General features: G+C 39.9%; 1 protein-coding gene across 2 annotated transcripts in view; it reads left to right on the top strand.

Moving 5' to 3' along the window:
• dot1l.S (DOT1-like histone H3K79 methyltransferase S homeolog) overlaps nucleotides 1-16,376 on the top strand; it is an 83,779-nt gene that overhangs the window by 59,210 nt on the left and 8,193 nt on the right. For both annotated transcript variants that reach the window (XM_018243641.2, XM_018243640.2), the window contains exons 16-22: nucleotides 926-1,017; nucleotides 3,631-3,732; nucleotides 4,494-4,631; nucleotides 5,914-6,039; nucleotides 12,572-13,038; nucleotides 13,623-13,758; nucleotides 15,269-15,412. In XM_018243641.2, the coding sequence (XP_018099130.1) occupies nucleotides 926-1,017; nucleotides 3,631-3,732; nucleotides 4,494-4,631; nucleotides 5,914-6,039; nucleotides 12,572-13,038; nucleotides 13,623-13,758; nucleotides 15,269-15,412 (1,205 nt within the window). The remainder of the gene's footprint in view (nucleotides 1-925; nucleotides 1,018-3,630; nucleotides 3,733-4,493; nucleotides 4,632-5,913; nucleotides 6,040-12,571; nucleotides 13,039-13,622; nucleotides 13,759-15,268; nucleotides 15,413-16,376) is intronic.

Below are 16,376 nucleotides of genomic sequence, written 5' to 3'. Positions count from 1 at the left end.
TCATATTAATCTTCTTTTCTTTTGAACAACCAAACCACACTTTGTTTACCTTACAATATCTTTGCTTGTCCTGTTGACCAGTTTGATTATTTTGCTTGGTTTTGTCAATAGCTTGTCTGAGACATCCACTTACTGATTCTTTCATTACACCTACAACACATTCTCAGCCCTCACCAGCAATGCTCCATTGTATACCCAGCCCTTTATGACCTCCCATTGTCGCCCCCCAATGTTAAAAAAAAGAATTCCATATCATCTCTGCAGTACCAGTCTTTGTTTAATTTACTTACTCCCTGTCATTCCATTTCTTTATTCTTTGTTTTTAGTGGGATTCACAACTTTATTATTTTACCTGTAAGGCTAATGCAACATGACGGCTGATCTTGGCCTGTGGAAAAGCTCTGGTCGAAAATTAGCCCCAGTACTGATATTATTATTTATTTATTTATTTTTGCACCCAGAACAATTGGCCTGGGTGCAGGGACATGCAAACATTTCCACACCAAAATCCACTGCTGTGCCTGAACCCTCGCCAAAGCAGTTGTTCCGGGTGCAGGTAAAGAAGAAAGGTAATACACATTCTAAAAAGCCCAATGCACACTTTAGTAAATTTAGCACGCCATGGTTTTGGTCATAATTGACCTAAGGAAAGCGGCATGTTCCTCTGCACCCACAATAATATACTTGTATGTCTAATATGAAAATAATTATTTTTTATATGTGTGCCCTCCTTACTTTGTATTTTGTCATAGAAGAAAGGCATTGGGACAGATTATCGTCCTACGCTTTTCTGCTGGCCAAGATCAACCCAGATGTGCCGTTGGCCTAAAATGTTGGCTGCTTAATGCTTTTCAGGCAGCATCAAAATAAATGCATGATCAGGTTATATTTGCACTCCTAACATCCGCTTTCATATCTATTTCAGATTCATTTAGGATCCAGTATTTACAACTTATGTCTTACATGAAAACACCCCATTACAAGACTGGTCTGCAGCAACTGTTGGAACAGGAAAAGGTATTAATAGAATTTCAACTCTTTTGCAGAATATCACTTGTGTTTTAGTGCTTTATCGTTCTTGCTCGATATATCTTGTGTTCTGCAGAAAAACCTAAATTGGTTCCAATTGGGTCTTCATTTATCATTATTAATCTGTGGAAACGTATGATGGAGAAAAACAAATGTATTTTCAAGGATTTATTATTAAGAGAAGTGTGTAACAGGTTTTGGTCTCTCTGTATAACCAACGCAATAACTTAACTTGTTTTTTTTCTCCATTCTTCCTCATCATCCTATCAAATTGCTCCCCTTCTTAGTCACTCATTTGCAATAATACTCTTCCCTTAAAGGGGTGGTTCACCTTTAACTTTTAGTATGTTCTAGAATTTACAATTCAAAACAACTTTTCAATTGGTCTTCATTTTTTTAATATAGTTTTTTAATTTTCCTTTTTTTCTCTGACTCTTTCCAGCTTTTAAATGGGGGTCACTGGCCCTATCTAAATAACAAAGACTCTGTAAGGCTATACATTTATTGTTATTGCTACATTTCTTTGCTCATCTTTCTATTCAGTACGTCTCCGATTCATATTCCAGTCTCTTATTTAAATTAATGCATGGTTGCTAGGGTAATTTGGACCCCAGCAACCAGATTGCTAAAATGGCTAACTGGTAACTCAAAAACCACAAAAGATAAAAAATGGAAACCAGTTACAAATTGTTTCTACATCATACAAAAAGTTAGCTCAAAGGTGAACAACCCCTTTAAGGCAAATGTGAGGTTATGGGCCAAGGAACTGTGCCATGCTCCCCTACATGGTAGTTATGAGAGTACAGAAATGTCATTATTATTTATATATATATATATATTTATATATATATATTTATATATATATATATATATATATATATATATATATATATATATATATATACACCCAGTGTCCTTTAAGAGATACTGACACCAGAAATTAAACTCTTTTAAATCTATCATAATATTGCCTTTGAAAGCAACTTATAACTTTGCCATAAAGTATTTGAAGGTTGATTTTATATTACCTGTCTGATGCCCCATGTTCCTGTATGGGGGGCTGCCATATTTGTGCAGCTGGAGACCGTTGGCATTAGAATCTCTAACTGACAAGCTGAGATGGGACATTTAGGTTGGCAAAACAGTCAGGTTTAGAAACTTCAGCTAACAATTGCTTACAAAAACAAAACTCTCAGGAAAAAATGACCTATAGGTAATACATATTTTAAAAAGTAGTTTTTTAGCGTCAGTATAACTTTAATTGTCTTTCTCTATTGCTATATATAAGCCTCATGTGGTAAACCATTGCAACTATTACTGGACCCAGGCAACAGGAATGTCCTGTGTATGTACTGTAGCTAACTGGTTATGTGCACAGTAATGGTTGGGGCAGATTCGGGGAGATTTAGTCGCCTGGCAACTAATCGCCTCTTCTGTGGGGCGACAATCTCCCCGAACTGCCTTCTGCCTGCTTGAATGAAGAATCGCCTGCGCTAATGCACTCACGGCGTGAAGTGTGTATTGCTTTTCTTTCCCCCTTTTCCGGTTCTTTGTCCAACAATTTTCCCATTCTTCTTAACAGTCAGACAGTATTTGCCTCTTTCCATTCTTCTGCCTTTTTCGGCCCCCAATCTAAGTTCTAATATTCCTTAATTGATTATTTTATATGTGTTACACCCTCAGTTAGCATGTACTAACTTTTGAAGTATATCAATGCTTAATCACATCAGTCAGGTCCAAAGACTTTTGCTAAACCTTAAAGGGCACCAATCATCACTAAAATCATTTCCTAATTAAATACACTATGTGAAAGTTCAAGAAATCAGATTTTTAAACCAGTTAGTATTGTTTGTATAATGTAAATCATCAGCTCACTATACCATCTGCAAGATCTCCCCTATCTCCACTGCAGTTCTAGCTGAGGCAGGCATCTTGGATTTCACTTCCTCCTCCTACCTATATCTTCCCAGCCAACTGCAGCTCTGAAATCTCGCACATGCTCAGTTGAATTTCCTTGTTGCCAAACCTCTGTGTTAGCTGCTGTACAGTAGTGCTGCCATCTGCTGGAAGTTAGTGTGTGCCCTTAATTTGCATAATAACATCACCAGCAGGGGACAAGATAGAGAAATCTCCTGATACTTCTAGTGGAGGAGTTTACTAAAACAAGGCATTCTGGGTAGAATACTCAAAGCAGTGTTACAATCTGAGCATGCTCCTGAAATTTGCATATTATAGTCTCTGTTATAGTCTCAGTATGGCCTCCCTCAGTGAAAGAACCCATTTGACAAAGTAAGGGATTTTTTAAAACCTGCAGTTTTTTTCAAAAAACTGCATATGTAGTTTGATTAAACATATGTATGTTGTACTGGTCAGATTGTTAATATGTGTTTGATTTTGGCTGTGATAGGTGCCATTTAAAGTAAAAACACCACAAGTATCATTGTAAGGAGGCGTATTTTGAGAAAATGCACTGAATCAATCCCCTGCAGACCAACTTCAAGGGGATTGTTGATTATATAATTTCTTCTGTTATCCTATTTTCCAGTTTAGCAAGTCACATCTCCATTGTAGGGTCTTTATCTTTTGTGTACATTACCTTAGGAGAAGAATTCCCACCTCGTTGGTGCTGCTCAGCAGCTGCTCACCCATTGTCAGGCTCAGAAAGAAGAAATTAAGAAACTTTTTCAGCAGAAACTGGATGAGGTATGTGTCCTCTGAGCCTTTTGAAATCCATTTAAAGTCTCATACATGTGTCTGCTTGTATGCTGGTGGGCATTAGGGACTGTGTTCAGCAAAAAAGAGAAAGAAGGGACGTAAAATTCTATGTGCACCCATCTGCTGCTTCCTATATCTGCACTGACAGGCACAGTGCTGGCCTATATGCAGACAAATTACCTGGAGTTTTGTGCAGATTTGCATAGTTTTGCATTCTTGTGCTGGAATTACCTCTGTGTTTGAGCACACGGGCCTACGCTCTGCCTGTCTGTGCAGATATTGAAAGTAATGGTTGGGAGTGTGTGGACTTTATTTCATGTGCATAGTCCTGTTTACCATTAGCCTTAGAAAGCAGATTAAGGGTGCAAAAGATTCCACCTTCATGCAGGAAGGATAGAAATGATGTTCAAATATAAGTTGGCAAACCTGCCAAGGTCATTTCAAGAATTAAAATCGCATGAAAAGAGGGAAAGTTTCTCTACAGCTTGGATGTGCAGAGTACCACTGCAACATTTGTACTTCCCAAAAATCTGTTGCCACACAGGCTTTTCTTTGGGTTAAAAAAGTCATTCATTTGTTTGCTAACTGATGCCTCTGTAATACTATGTACACCACATTGATCTGTAGTTGAGAAAATCTACTATTGATAGTGACTGTAACAAAAAAAAGTATGTATAGGGTATAATGACTGGTCAGTATTCAGTACCGTTTATTTTGTCATTTTTTATTCATATTTATTATTTTCACAGCTGGGTGTTAAGGCCCTCACTTACAGCGACCTCATTCAAGCCCAGAAAGAGATTTTTGCTCACAACCAGCAGCTGAAGGAGCAAAGTCGACAGTTAGAGGAGGAAAATGGTGTATTAAGAAACCACAGCTTGCGGCTGGTAAGGGTTTTAAAACGCTGGGAAAATGTGCTGAAACAGGTGGAAAAACTTCCTTTAAAGGGGTTATTCACCTTTAAATTAAATAACTATTCTGAGACAATTTGCAATTGGTTTTAATTTTTTATTATTTGTGTTTTTTGAGTTATTTAGCGTTATGAATAGGAGAGGCCTGAACAGAAAGATGAGTAATAAAAAGTAGCAATCATAATAAATTTGTAACCTCACGGAGCATTTGTTTTTTAGATGGGGTCAGTGACCCCCATTTGAAAGCTGGAAAGAGTCGGAAGAAGAAGGCAAATAATTTAAAAGCTATAAATAATAATGACCAATTGAAAAGTTTCTTAGAATTAGCCATTCTATAACATACTAAAAGTTAACTTAAAGCTGATCTACCCCTTTAAAGGAACAGTAACACCAAAAAAATTGAAGTGTTTTCAAGGAATGACAATATAATGTAGTGTTGCCCTGCACTGGTAAAACTGGTGAGTTTGTGTCAGACACACCACTATAGTTTATATAAACAAGCTGCTGTGTAGCTATGGGAGCAACCCTTCAAGCACAGGATAGATAGACAATAGATAACAGATACGCTCTGTATTGTACAATGGGATTCTTCAGAACATATCCGTTATCTGCTGCTTAACCTGTACCGTCTCTTCTTTTTTTAGACCAAATTGCCTCACAGCATGGCTTCACAGCAGCTTGGTTATATAATATATATAGTAGAGTTTCTGAAGCAGAAACACCAGTTTTACCAATGCAACATATCCTGTACGTTGTATTTTCATTACTTTAAAACGATTATTTTTTTGGTGATAATGCTCCTTTAATCCTACAACCAGCATCTGCTCTGGATGGGTGAAATTGTTATAAAAATGCATTATTGTGGCCATACACCGGCAGATTTAGACCGATTTGGCAATTTATCTTCCCGTGTATGGGGGCTTCTGACGGGTCTCCCCGATCGATCTCTGTCCAAAAATAGGGCAGATATCGATTGGAAAGATTCGATTTTTCTATGTGATCGAGGACCACATTGGTTAGTTGATGTGGTCCTCGGCCCAACCGGCACCCATTTCCTTAGTTATAATCCGATAATTTGGCCCTATTGCGAATGATTGAATTAATCTGATATTGCCCTGCCATTGGTGGGAATATGGGGGGGGGAAAGATTTGCTTGTTTGGCGACCTCTCCAAACTAGCGAATCTTATTGTGTATGGCCACCTTTACTCTACACTCACATTATCCTCCTTCCTTCCCTTTTGTGACTCACTCAAATAGCTGAAGGCACGTTGTGAAGAATTGAAATTGGACTGGAATACACTGTCTTTGGAAAATCTAATGAAGGAGAAGTTGGCCCTAAAGAATCAGATATCTGAAAAACAAAAGCACTGTTTGGAGCTACAAGTAAGTATAGTATGTTTTGAGCTCAGATTAGCCATAAACCTAAATGAATGGAACAACAGAAAGTAATCTTTTTTTAAAGGTAAAATTTTATTGCTTTACAACACATAAAAAAAACAAAATATATGCCGGAAATGCAGTTGAGGTACCATTACAGAGCTTGAAATAAAACGTGTACATATCAATTTGCTTAGTAATGTGATTGATACACTTCAAGAATTTAAACACAGTTCAAACAGTCGTACAGTGAGATGTGAATGTTGCCTCCAAGATTTCTATCATCAACATACTGGACAGTGACTAGATAGAATCAAGGATTTCTGCCTTTTAGAGTATAAATAAACACTTCTTTTCACGTTCGGGAGCCCTGACCCCCAAGTCCCGCTTCCCACCATGGACTCCATATTTTCTCAAATCTTTGCAGTGAGCCTCTGGCTAGTAAGGTGAGTTTAATGAGAGGCAGATTCTGATTCACCAACGTTATCCAGTTTTGTACCGTTGGTGGTTGGGGACCCATCCATGCCATAGCAATTACTTTCTTAGCATAGTACAACAGTGTACGGTATCTAACTCTGGCATGGTTAGCGTATATGATTTCATCTATGACTCCTAATATGCACACCTGTGGGGTCAGCAGCCTAGGGAAATCTAACTTATCCGCTAAGATATCCATGACTTCGGTCCAAAACATGGAGACTGGTGGGCACGACCAAGCCATGTGCAAAAAGGTGGCTCCTGCAGCCCCGCATCTATGGCATTTTGCAGTTGGGTTATTTCCCATGGCTTTTAAACGCACAGGGGTGATATAGAATTGATGAAGCCATTTAAATTGAACCAGTTTGTCACGTATAGAGTAGAGATGACTATAACCTCTATCCGTTGCTTCCTCCCACTCCTCGTTTTCGAGGTCTGGGATATCGGCTAGCCATTTTTGATATGCTGCCTTAAACGGGGGGGGGGGGGCATGTTTGTAGCAAGGTTTTATATAAGGTGGATGTAAGTTTAGTTATGGTAGGAGACCATAACACAGTTTCAAATTGTGGTTGTGAGGTTCGTATTTCAGATCCTCCAAATTGTGCTAGAAATACTTGCCGCAGTTGGAAATATCGAAAGTGAGATAAATTGGGCTCCGCAAGTTTTTCTTTAAAGAACTCATATGAGCCAAACTTGGCACCGTCGAGTACATCCTGTAATCGCCTAATGTGCTTACGTGGCCAGTAGAGAAAATCGGGGAATTTATAGAATTGGGGAAGACGGGAGTTAGCCCACAACGGAAGATTGGGTGTTAGAATGGGGGAACTCTTTGGATACAGCTTGAGTGCTAAATTACAGGCCTTCCTTGGGGTTGTCATGACCGCTGGGAGTTTGTCATGATCTGTGGTTGCTCTATACGGAAGATGCCTGAGTCCTTCCCATGACCCCACAGCCAGTGCCTGAAGTGTTGTATTGGGATTATAAGGATCAGGTTCGAACCACCATTTAACATAGTGTAATTGACTGGCTAGATAGTAGAGGTATAAGTCTGGCAAGCCCAAACCCCCTTCTTTCGTGGCGGGGATAAGTTTCCGCCAGGCCAACCTGGGCTTTTTCCCTCCCCATATAAACCGTACCACAATTTGATGGACAGTCTTAAAAAAACTCTTCAGAATATGAGTAGGCGAGTTGTGGAATATGTATAAAAATCGTGGCAGATATACCATCTTAAAAATATTAATCCTCCCCCAGAGTGTCAATGGAAGCTTGGACCACACAGGTAAAGTAGTAGTGAGGGAGGACACAACTGGGTCCAGGTTGCGAGGTATAAAGGTAGATAATTCTGGGTTAATGTTGATTCCGAGGTATGTAAATTCCCTCACCACTACTATTGGGATCTCCTGTGGCAAGGCGGGAAGGGGGGTTGGGTCTACTTGCAGTAGGGCAGATTTATCCCAATTAACCCGCAGCCCTGACAATCTCCCAAATTCTGTTATAATGGAGGCTAAAGTAGCTAACGATGGACCTGCATCTGCCAGATAGATCAGCAGATCATCTGCATAAAGCGATATTCTTTCTTCCACTGGTCCCAGACGCCATCCCTCTAAAGTAGGAGCCTTTCTAATGTGGATCGCTAATGGTTCAATGGCCAAAGCAAATAGTAAGGGGGAGAGAGGACATCCTTGCCTTGTACCCCTAGCCAATGGAAAGGGTCTAGATGTTGTGCCATTTGCCCTGACCCGTGCCACAGGAGCCGAGTATAGCATTTTGATCCAGCTTATAAAGTTGGGCCCAATTCCAAATTTAGAAAGTGTTGCCCATAGATAATTCCATTCCACTGAATCAAAGGCTTTAGCTGAATCCAATGATAGTATTATTCTCGAACCTGCATTATCGTGTGTAGTTTGCAGGTTAAAGAACAGTCTACGCAAGTTATTGTCTGTGGTTTTGCCCGCCATGAACCCAGATTGGTCTGGATGAATCAGGTCTGGAATTACTAGGGCCAGTCTACTGGCTAGTATCTTGGCCATTATTTTAGCATCTGTATTGAGCAAAGAAATTGGTCTGTAGGAGCTACAGGATTGCGGGTCTTTCTGGGGCTTCAGTATCAGGACAATGATAGCTTCTAGGAAGGAAGGTGGGGGGGATAAATCCTGCATCACCGTTGTGAGAGTATTTAGTAAGTGGGGAGTAAGTTCATCCAAAAGACTTTTATAAAGATCTGCTGGGATACCATCGGGACCCGGGGTCTTGCCAGGGGCTAAGGCGTTGATGGCTTGCTAAATCTCCTGCTTAGTAATAGGGGAGTCTAGAGTATCCCTCTGGGCTGCCGTTAGAACAGGAGTGGTGGTTTGTGTAAGGTATTGTTGTAACTCCGCCTCTGTGTACCTGCTCTGGGTAGCATATAACTTTTTAAAGTACGTTGCAAAGGTTTCTACTATATCTTGGGGCATGGATTTGAGAGTCCCGTCTGTAGTCGCTATGGTTGCAATTGCAGTGGAGGGGGCCTGTAGTTTGGCTAAGTAGGCCAGTGTCCTGCTACTTCTATCTCCAGTTTCAAATGTACGCTGATAAGTGTACAGTTGTGCTTTCCGTGTAAGGAGTGTTTGTTCTCTAGCCAGTGAGTGATGGGAGTCTACTAGTTTATTGTAGGTCAGTGGAGAGGGATCGGATACATAATTAGATTCAGCCTCCTCTAACTCCGTTTCCGCCTCCATTACTTGAGCTTTAGTTCCACTCTGGCCCTAGTGACTGCGTTACTAAGTTGCCCTCTCATGTAAGCTTTCGAAGCATCCCAAAGTATAGGAGGGGGGGCTGATCCTGCATTTAATTCCCAATAGTCTTTAACTGCTGTGGCAGCCTTGTCTTTTACCACAGTGTTTTTGAGCCACAATGGGCTAAATCTCCAAAGATTAGTTTGAGGGGAGCTTACCACACTTAAAGTGAGAGCAAGTGGAGAATGGTCAGAGAGAGCACGGGGAAGATATTCTATCTTGACCACTTTGGATAAGAGGTCGGGTGTCACTAATGCCAAGTCAATCCGTGAGAGTGAATGGTGAGTAGCAGAGTGGCAAGAAAAGGCCTTTTGACAAGGATATTTCCACCTCCACACATCTGTTAAACCCAGTGCATTGGCCCATGTCATTAATTTATCTCCAGAAGGGAAGGGGGGGTTTAATTTATCCAGCTGTGGGTCCATTAGGCTGTTAAAGTCACCCATATAACAAGTAGGAGCTGTAGGAAGATCTGCCAGTTTTTTATCAATTGTATTTAGGAGATTCATATTAAATGGAGGTGGGATGTACAAATTGACTATAATCAAGGGGAAATTGGCTATTGTGCAATGAAGGATAACAAATCTACCATAGTAATCTGTTTTGAGAGAAAGTAAGTTAAATTGGAGAGATTTCTTTATCAAGATCGAGACCCCCCTAGCATATGTCGAGTAGGTAGAGTGGTAGGCTAGTATTTTTTGGCCCGTCAGATGAGTTTCCTGAAGTAAAAGCAATGAGGGAGGATGCCTTTTAAGGTAGTTAAACATTTGCGCTCTCTTAAATTTATCATTTAATCCCCGGATGTTCCAGGAAGTTAGTGTTATGTCAGCCATGGAACAGCCAGATATAGGAAGTGGCGGAGGATTTTGTATACTCAAATGAAGAATGAGTGTAGGCGTGTAAAATTTTCCCTGTGTCACTATTATAGTAAGGGTTGCACAGTGTATCATTCAACAATACATAGGATTCCGGCATATTGACATAACAAAACCAACAGATAAACAAAGACCCCAATAAAATTCCCTTACCCCTACCCTGCCTACCCGCCCTCCAAACCTGGGCAGGTCTTGTACCCTGTAACAAATTCTGCAAAAGCAGGTCAAATTGGGGGAACATGCAACCAAATCATCATATATGTGTGCATTATACCAACCATTTTAGTATGAACTGTGCTGCGCGAGTGTTAAGCAGCAGTAACATAGTTAGTCCAAAGATGAACGTGGGTGATCCCTTCAATGTCCAACAGTGGCCTCCCCATTAAGTCATTAGAGCTTATAGAGAGGAACTTGGGAATGACATAGAGTACTACAAAATAGGTAACTATGAACCTCCGTTTCAGAGACCCTTGTATGCCTGTAGAGCCATAAAGCATTGAGTCCAGGCTAGTGTAAGATAGTCCATAAGGAGTGAGAAGTAGGTACTGTAAGTGTAAATTGTAAAGTTACCTTCCTTGTGACCACTGTGGATCGTGTACTGAGATCCGGGGGATCACCCTCATCTCTGCAGCGAAAATGTATCCTACTAAGGACTATTAGGAGGGGTTCTCCTCTCTCTTGGTGGGGAGTGTCTTATCCCTTTTCGAGTCAGCCAATCCTCTGCCTCTGTTGGTGTAGTGAAAAATAGCAACCGATCACCATCCTGGATTCGTAGCTTCGATGGGTATAGCATACTGTAGGGAATATGTGCATCTCTCAGATGCCTCTTGACTGCTACAAAGGTGGCTCTCTGCTTCTGGATTGCAGGGGAGAAATCTGGATAAAGAGATACTGTTGCTCCATTGTAGACAATAGGCCCTTTTACTCTAGCCGCTTTTAGCGCCGCATCTCTGTCTCTATAGTGTAGTAACTTTAGAAGAAATGGCCGCGGTGGGGCACCCGGAGGGAGGGCTCTGGTAGGGACCCGATGTGCTCTTTCCACTGCAAAAAGTGGGGTGAAGGTATCTGCACCCAATGTATCCTGCAGCCATTTTTCAATGAAGGTTTCAGGATGTTGCCCTTCTATCCGTTCAGGAAGGCCAATAATCCGGATATTATTTCTGCGCAACAGAAAGTAATCTTAGTTGTATATGGTCAAATACGTCGGTATCATTATGTTTGCCCTGTGGTTTACTTGTCTGGCTAACTTTTAAGGTTGGTTTGCACATGGCCACCTTTAGACTCAATGGCTATGTGTTCGGCAGCATAGTCTGCCCACTTCCGATGCTAGAGTCTTGATGCCATTTTTCTTTTGACTTTTTGGTAGGCCTGAAAATATTCATATTTTATTAAAATTTTTGCTAAAGTTTCAAATATTCTCCCCTCACCAAAGAACATTTTCGTTGACTGTGCAGATTTTAAGGATTAGCATTTGATATGTTACTTGTGCCTTTCTTTTTCTGAATATCTCTGTGAAGTATATTTTTCCAGTGAAAGGAAAAGTAATAAAGTATTTTGGTGAAATATTTGGCTTTGCGTGGCATCTTCCATAAATTAATCCGATATCTAAACCTTAATTCCCCTTTACAGCATCCCTTCTGCAGTAGTAGCATATGTCATGGTGGTTTCCTGGATTTATTACCACTATACTTTTTTTTATTTTTATAAGGGAATTTGACCAAACTGAATCGGAACCTTAATTTGCATATGTAAATTAGGGTAAGGGAGGGTTAAACAGAACTGCAGGCTCAGCTGGTATGGAGAAGATTTTAATTTCCTTTTTTATTTTGCTGAAAAGTCATGTAATTTTAAAAAGTTGGTTATGCCAAACACGTCAGCTAAGCCTGAATTCCAGCCAAATCCCAAACCGAATCCTGGATTCGGTGCATGCCTAGCTTTCACGCAGTGAGCTGCATTAAAATGAAATCTTCCATGAAGGGTCATGCCCTTGGATTTGCACAAATCCTTCCAAAAAAAGGTTAGGATTTGGGTCAAATCCCAAATCAAATCTGGGATTTGTTGTATTCGTCTTAGTATAATGTAAATATTTCAGAAACTGGTAAAGATAGAAAATGAATGTCTATTGCAAAAGTGCTAATTTCAGTTTTTGGGTTTTAACACCTGGTGCACCATTTGTACTGAATAGTATTGTTTCCCAAAATCTGGAGTGCAGGTAGCCTGCAGTTGTGGTGGGGAAACTGCTTGTAATCATTAGGTGCCGTGTAACTAATTTCTTCTGTTTTCCTGAAAATAAAATAACAGATAATATTGATTTAAACACTTTTGTTAGTATTTTTTATGTTATTGTAAATGCTATTGCATGTTTTTTTTTTTGCTTGCCCTATTGTTACTTTGCTTTCTTTTCTACTTTAGATCAGCATTGTGGAACTAGAAAAGTTTCAGAGACGACAAGAGCTTCTCCAGCTCAAGTCTTCCACCTTGCCAGAGGAACCACCACCCAGCCATAGTCGATCCAAAGGTAGCTTTGGCAACAACTTTCATTCTGAACCTTCTTCAGTGCGAATGATGCCTCCTCCAACTTCTCACACAAATGGTCTGAGCCCTGAGCTGTCCATGAATGGTCATGCTTCTCATTATGAGCTGTACCATTCCTGTCGGGGGGGAAGCATACCCTGTTCCAAGGAGAGTACACCATCTCACTCAGACCATGCTGACATTGTGCCCAGTACCCCAACCAATGCAGTCAAGCACAGAGGAGAAAAAACACCTGGTTCAATCCAACCAGACTATACACGCTACTCCCCTGCCAAAATTGCAATGAGACGGCATCTGAACCAAGAACCCTTACCTAATGGTAGAAGCACTGAAATTAATCACAGGTAAAGGGGATGGGGTATAAGTGTTGTTAATCTGTTGTGCCCCCTTTGCCTGAAATGGTACTGCCTTGTGTATTATCTGGCATCAGATTAATGCTATGCATGCATAAAACTTGCAATAAGCTTGTCCTCCTAAAGGAAGTGACAACACCCTTTTTCTTGCAAGTAGTACAGGGGGGCTGTATGTACCATTGGGTGTTCCACAGCATAAAGACTAAACGAATGTCCCTTTGCTATATTCAGATTGTCATGGTAGACTACTGCTTGGAGTATTTTTTCCATAAACAATTTAGACAAACACCCCAAAAAAAGTGTTCATGCATGTGCACGTTTGTTCTGTATCTTGATGGTTTTTTTAAAAGAGAGCGTGAGATGCAACTGTGAAAAACCGCCATATAATATATTTATTTTATATTTATAACGGTATTATGACAAACTTGATGATGGCATCCCTTTCAAAAGAACTGTAACACAACTGTGCCAACAAAATACAATGTATATGCCTGATGCTGTCTACACAGTGTTGGAAGTGCATGTTAATTTTGTTTTTTCTTTAAATTAACTCTGACTTTTGGTCTTTGTTATAGGTGTAATGTAACAAAAGAAAGCAGCTTCCCATCCATAAGCCCTGGAATTCCAAATGGTGTCCAGTTTAGCCCTCAGGAATCAAATCCTTCTTCCCCTGAGTTAATCCATACACAAGGGGAGAGGGGACCTGATAAGGTCGGTCAGGTTTTTAAGTTACATAAGTATAGTCATATGAAAAAGTTTGGGAACCCCTCTTAAAAGTAGCAACTTCCTTTTAATATATAACTTGCCTTATGCTTCTTAACAAAATGAGACCGGTGCAACAGAGATATTACAACAGAGATATTACATCAATACTTAGAGGCAAATGTAACAGCCTCTAGACACCTCCTATAGCCTTTGATGAGTGCCTGGATTCTGGATGGCGGTATTTTTGACCATTGGTCAGTACAAAATCGTTTCAGTTCAGTTCAATATGATGGGTGCCAAGCATGGACAGCCTGCTTCAAATCATCCCATAGATTTTTGATGACATTCAAGTCTGGGTACTGGCCATTCCAGAATATTGTACATTTCCCTCTGCATAAATGCCTTTGTAGATTTCCAAGTGTGTTTAGGGTCATTGTCTTGTTGGAATATCCAACCCATGCGTAACTTCAACTTTGTGACTGGTGCTTGAACATTATCCTGAAGAATTTGTTCATATTGTGTTCAATTCATCCGACCCTCGACTTTAACAAGGGCCCCAGTCCCTGAACTAGCCACACAGCGACACAGCATGATGGAACCTCCACCAAATTTGAAAGTAGGTAGCAGGTGCATTTCTTGGAATGCAGTGTTCTTCTTCCACCATGCAAAGCGCTTTTTGTTATGACCAGATAACTACATTTTTGTCTCATCCGTCCAAAGCAAATGTTCCAAAATGACTGTGACTTGTCTAAATGAGCTTTTGCATACAACAAGCGACTCTGTTTGTGGCGTGAGTTCAGAAAGGGCTTTTTTCTCATCACCCTGCCATACAGATGTTCTTTGTGCAAATTGTGCTGAATTGTAGAACAATATACTGTGCCGGTGGCATTCGATTTCCTCATTTCATTCCTTACAGTTGAAGCTGACAGTTTTAACCTCTGAGATAGCTTTTTGTAGCCTTCCTCTAAACCATGATACTGATCAGTCTTTGTTTTCAGATCTTTTGAGAGTTGCTTTGAGGATCACATGCTGTCGCTCTTCAGAGGAGAGTCAAACAGAAGCACAGCTTGCAATTGGCCACCTTAAATACCTTTTCTCATGTTTGGACACACGTGCCTATGAAGTTCAAGGCTTAATGAGCTAATCCAACCAATTTGGTGTTGCCAGTAATCAGTATTGAGCAGTTACATGCATTCAAATTAGCAAAATGACAAGGCTACCCAAATTTTTGCACAGCCAGTTTTTCACATTTAATGCCATACAACTGAATACTGCTTCACTAAAAATCTTTGTTCAGAAAACCCCCAAGTACTTTAGATGTTCCTGGGAAATGAAAGACATACCACTGTTCTCTTTTTTTGTCGAAAGCGGAGTAAATTATTATGCAGGCTGTGAGGGGGTTCCCAAACTTTTTAATATGACCGTATTTGTGTGCAAAAAGTAGTTTAGTAATGAAATGTTTGAAATATATTTTCAAATGTTAATATTCTCATATAATTTGATGCCTTTATTGCAGATGTTTCGGGAGCGGAATTCCCCTTCTAATCCAGAAACCATCACCAGTCTGCCTATTAGTATTCCCCTGAGTACAGTCCAGCCTAACAAGCTGCCAGTTAGTATTCCACTGGCAAGTGTAGTTCTGCCAAGCCGTGTGGAGAAGGTACACAACAAAACCTCAATTACAGTGAAACTGAAATTTACTGTTACTGTATTAATACAAGGAATACATTTTCTTTAACAGTAGCAGATTTTTAATGTTTGGACAACAGATTTTAGTTCATATTAACATTATAATGCTGCTGCTGCTACTACTACTACTACTACTACTACTACTACTACTACTACTACTACTACTACTACTACTACTACTACTACTACTACTACTACTACTACTACTACTACTACTACTACTACTACTACTACTACTAATAATAGTAACATTGCACTTAACTTGCTGTGAAGGCAGGCCTAGTTGGAGAGTTGTCACAAATACTTATTGTATTGGTTTTGTTTTAGTGGAAGAGAAGGCCATTTGTAAAAATACTTGTGTGCCTTGAGTTCAGTACAGTTTTTATTATTATTATTACTACTATTAATAATAAGCTTACCCAAAACTCATTCCTTAAATTATCAAGCAACCCTTCCAAAACATGTGGACCTAACAATAAGATAAACCTGAAGCAAGCTTTGTAATCTTGTATACATTAGCTCAGAGAAGCAGCATGACGTTCTCCTTTTCATCTTTTTCTTTACACAACTGAATAAAGTAGGTCTAGGGGCCTGCAGTCCACTCGAAGCCCTTCCAAAATAATGGACCTAAGAATATGTAAAGCAAGCTTTGTGACTGTACACATGTACACAAGAATATATCTTCCCAATTAATCATGCTCTTGTGAATTCTACCTTATTTACTCTGATGGCCATAAAAGTATCAACATCTGAATAAAGTAGTGATATTATGCTACTTTGTTTTTTAAATCTTATTTTAAATCTTAATGTTTGACAACATTATGAAAATATTCTCTTCTATGACACTACAGTAATGGTGCATTACTAGGTTTGATAGTCTTTTAGACTCTCATAGCAGAAGTGTCTGGCTGAACTGAATCAGCACTTAAATATCA

This window comes from Xenopus laevis, chromosome 1S, assembly GCF_017654675.1.
Source record: "Xenopus laevis strain J_2021 chromosome 1S, Xenopus_laevis_v10.1, whole genome shotgun sequence".
Classification (NCBI taxonomy): Eukaryota; Metazoa; Chordata; class Amphibia; order Anura; family Pipidae; genus Xenopus; species Xenopus laevis.
The sequence above is the reverse complement of the archived record's forward strand: the minus strand, read 5'-3'. Positions and strand labels throughout refer to the sequence as shown.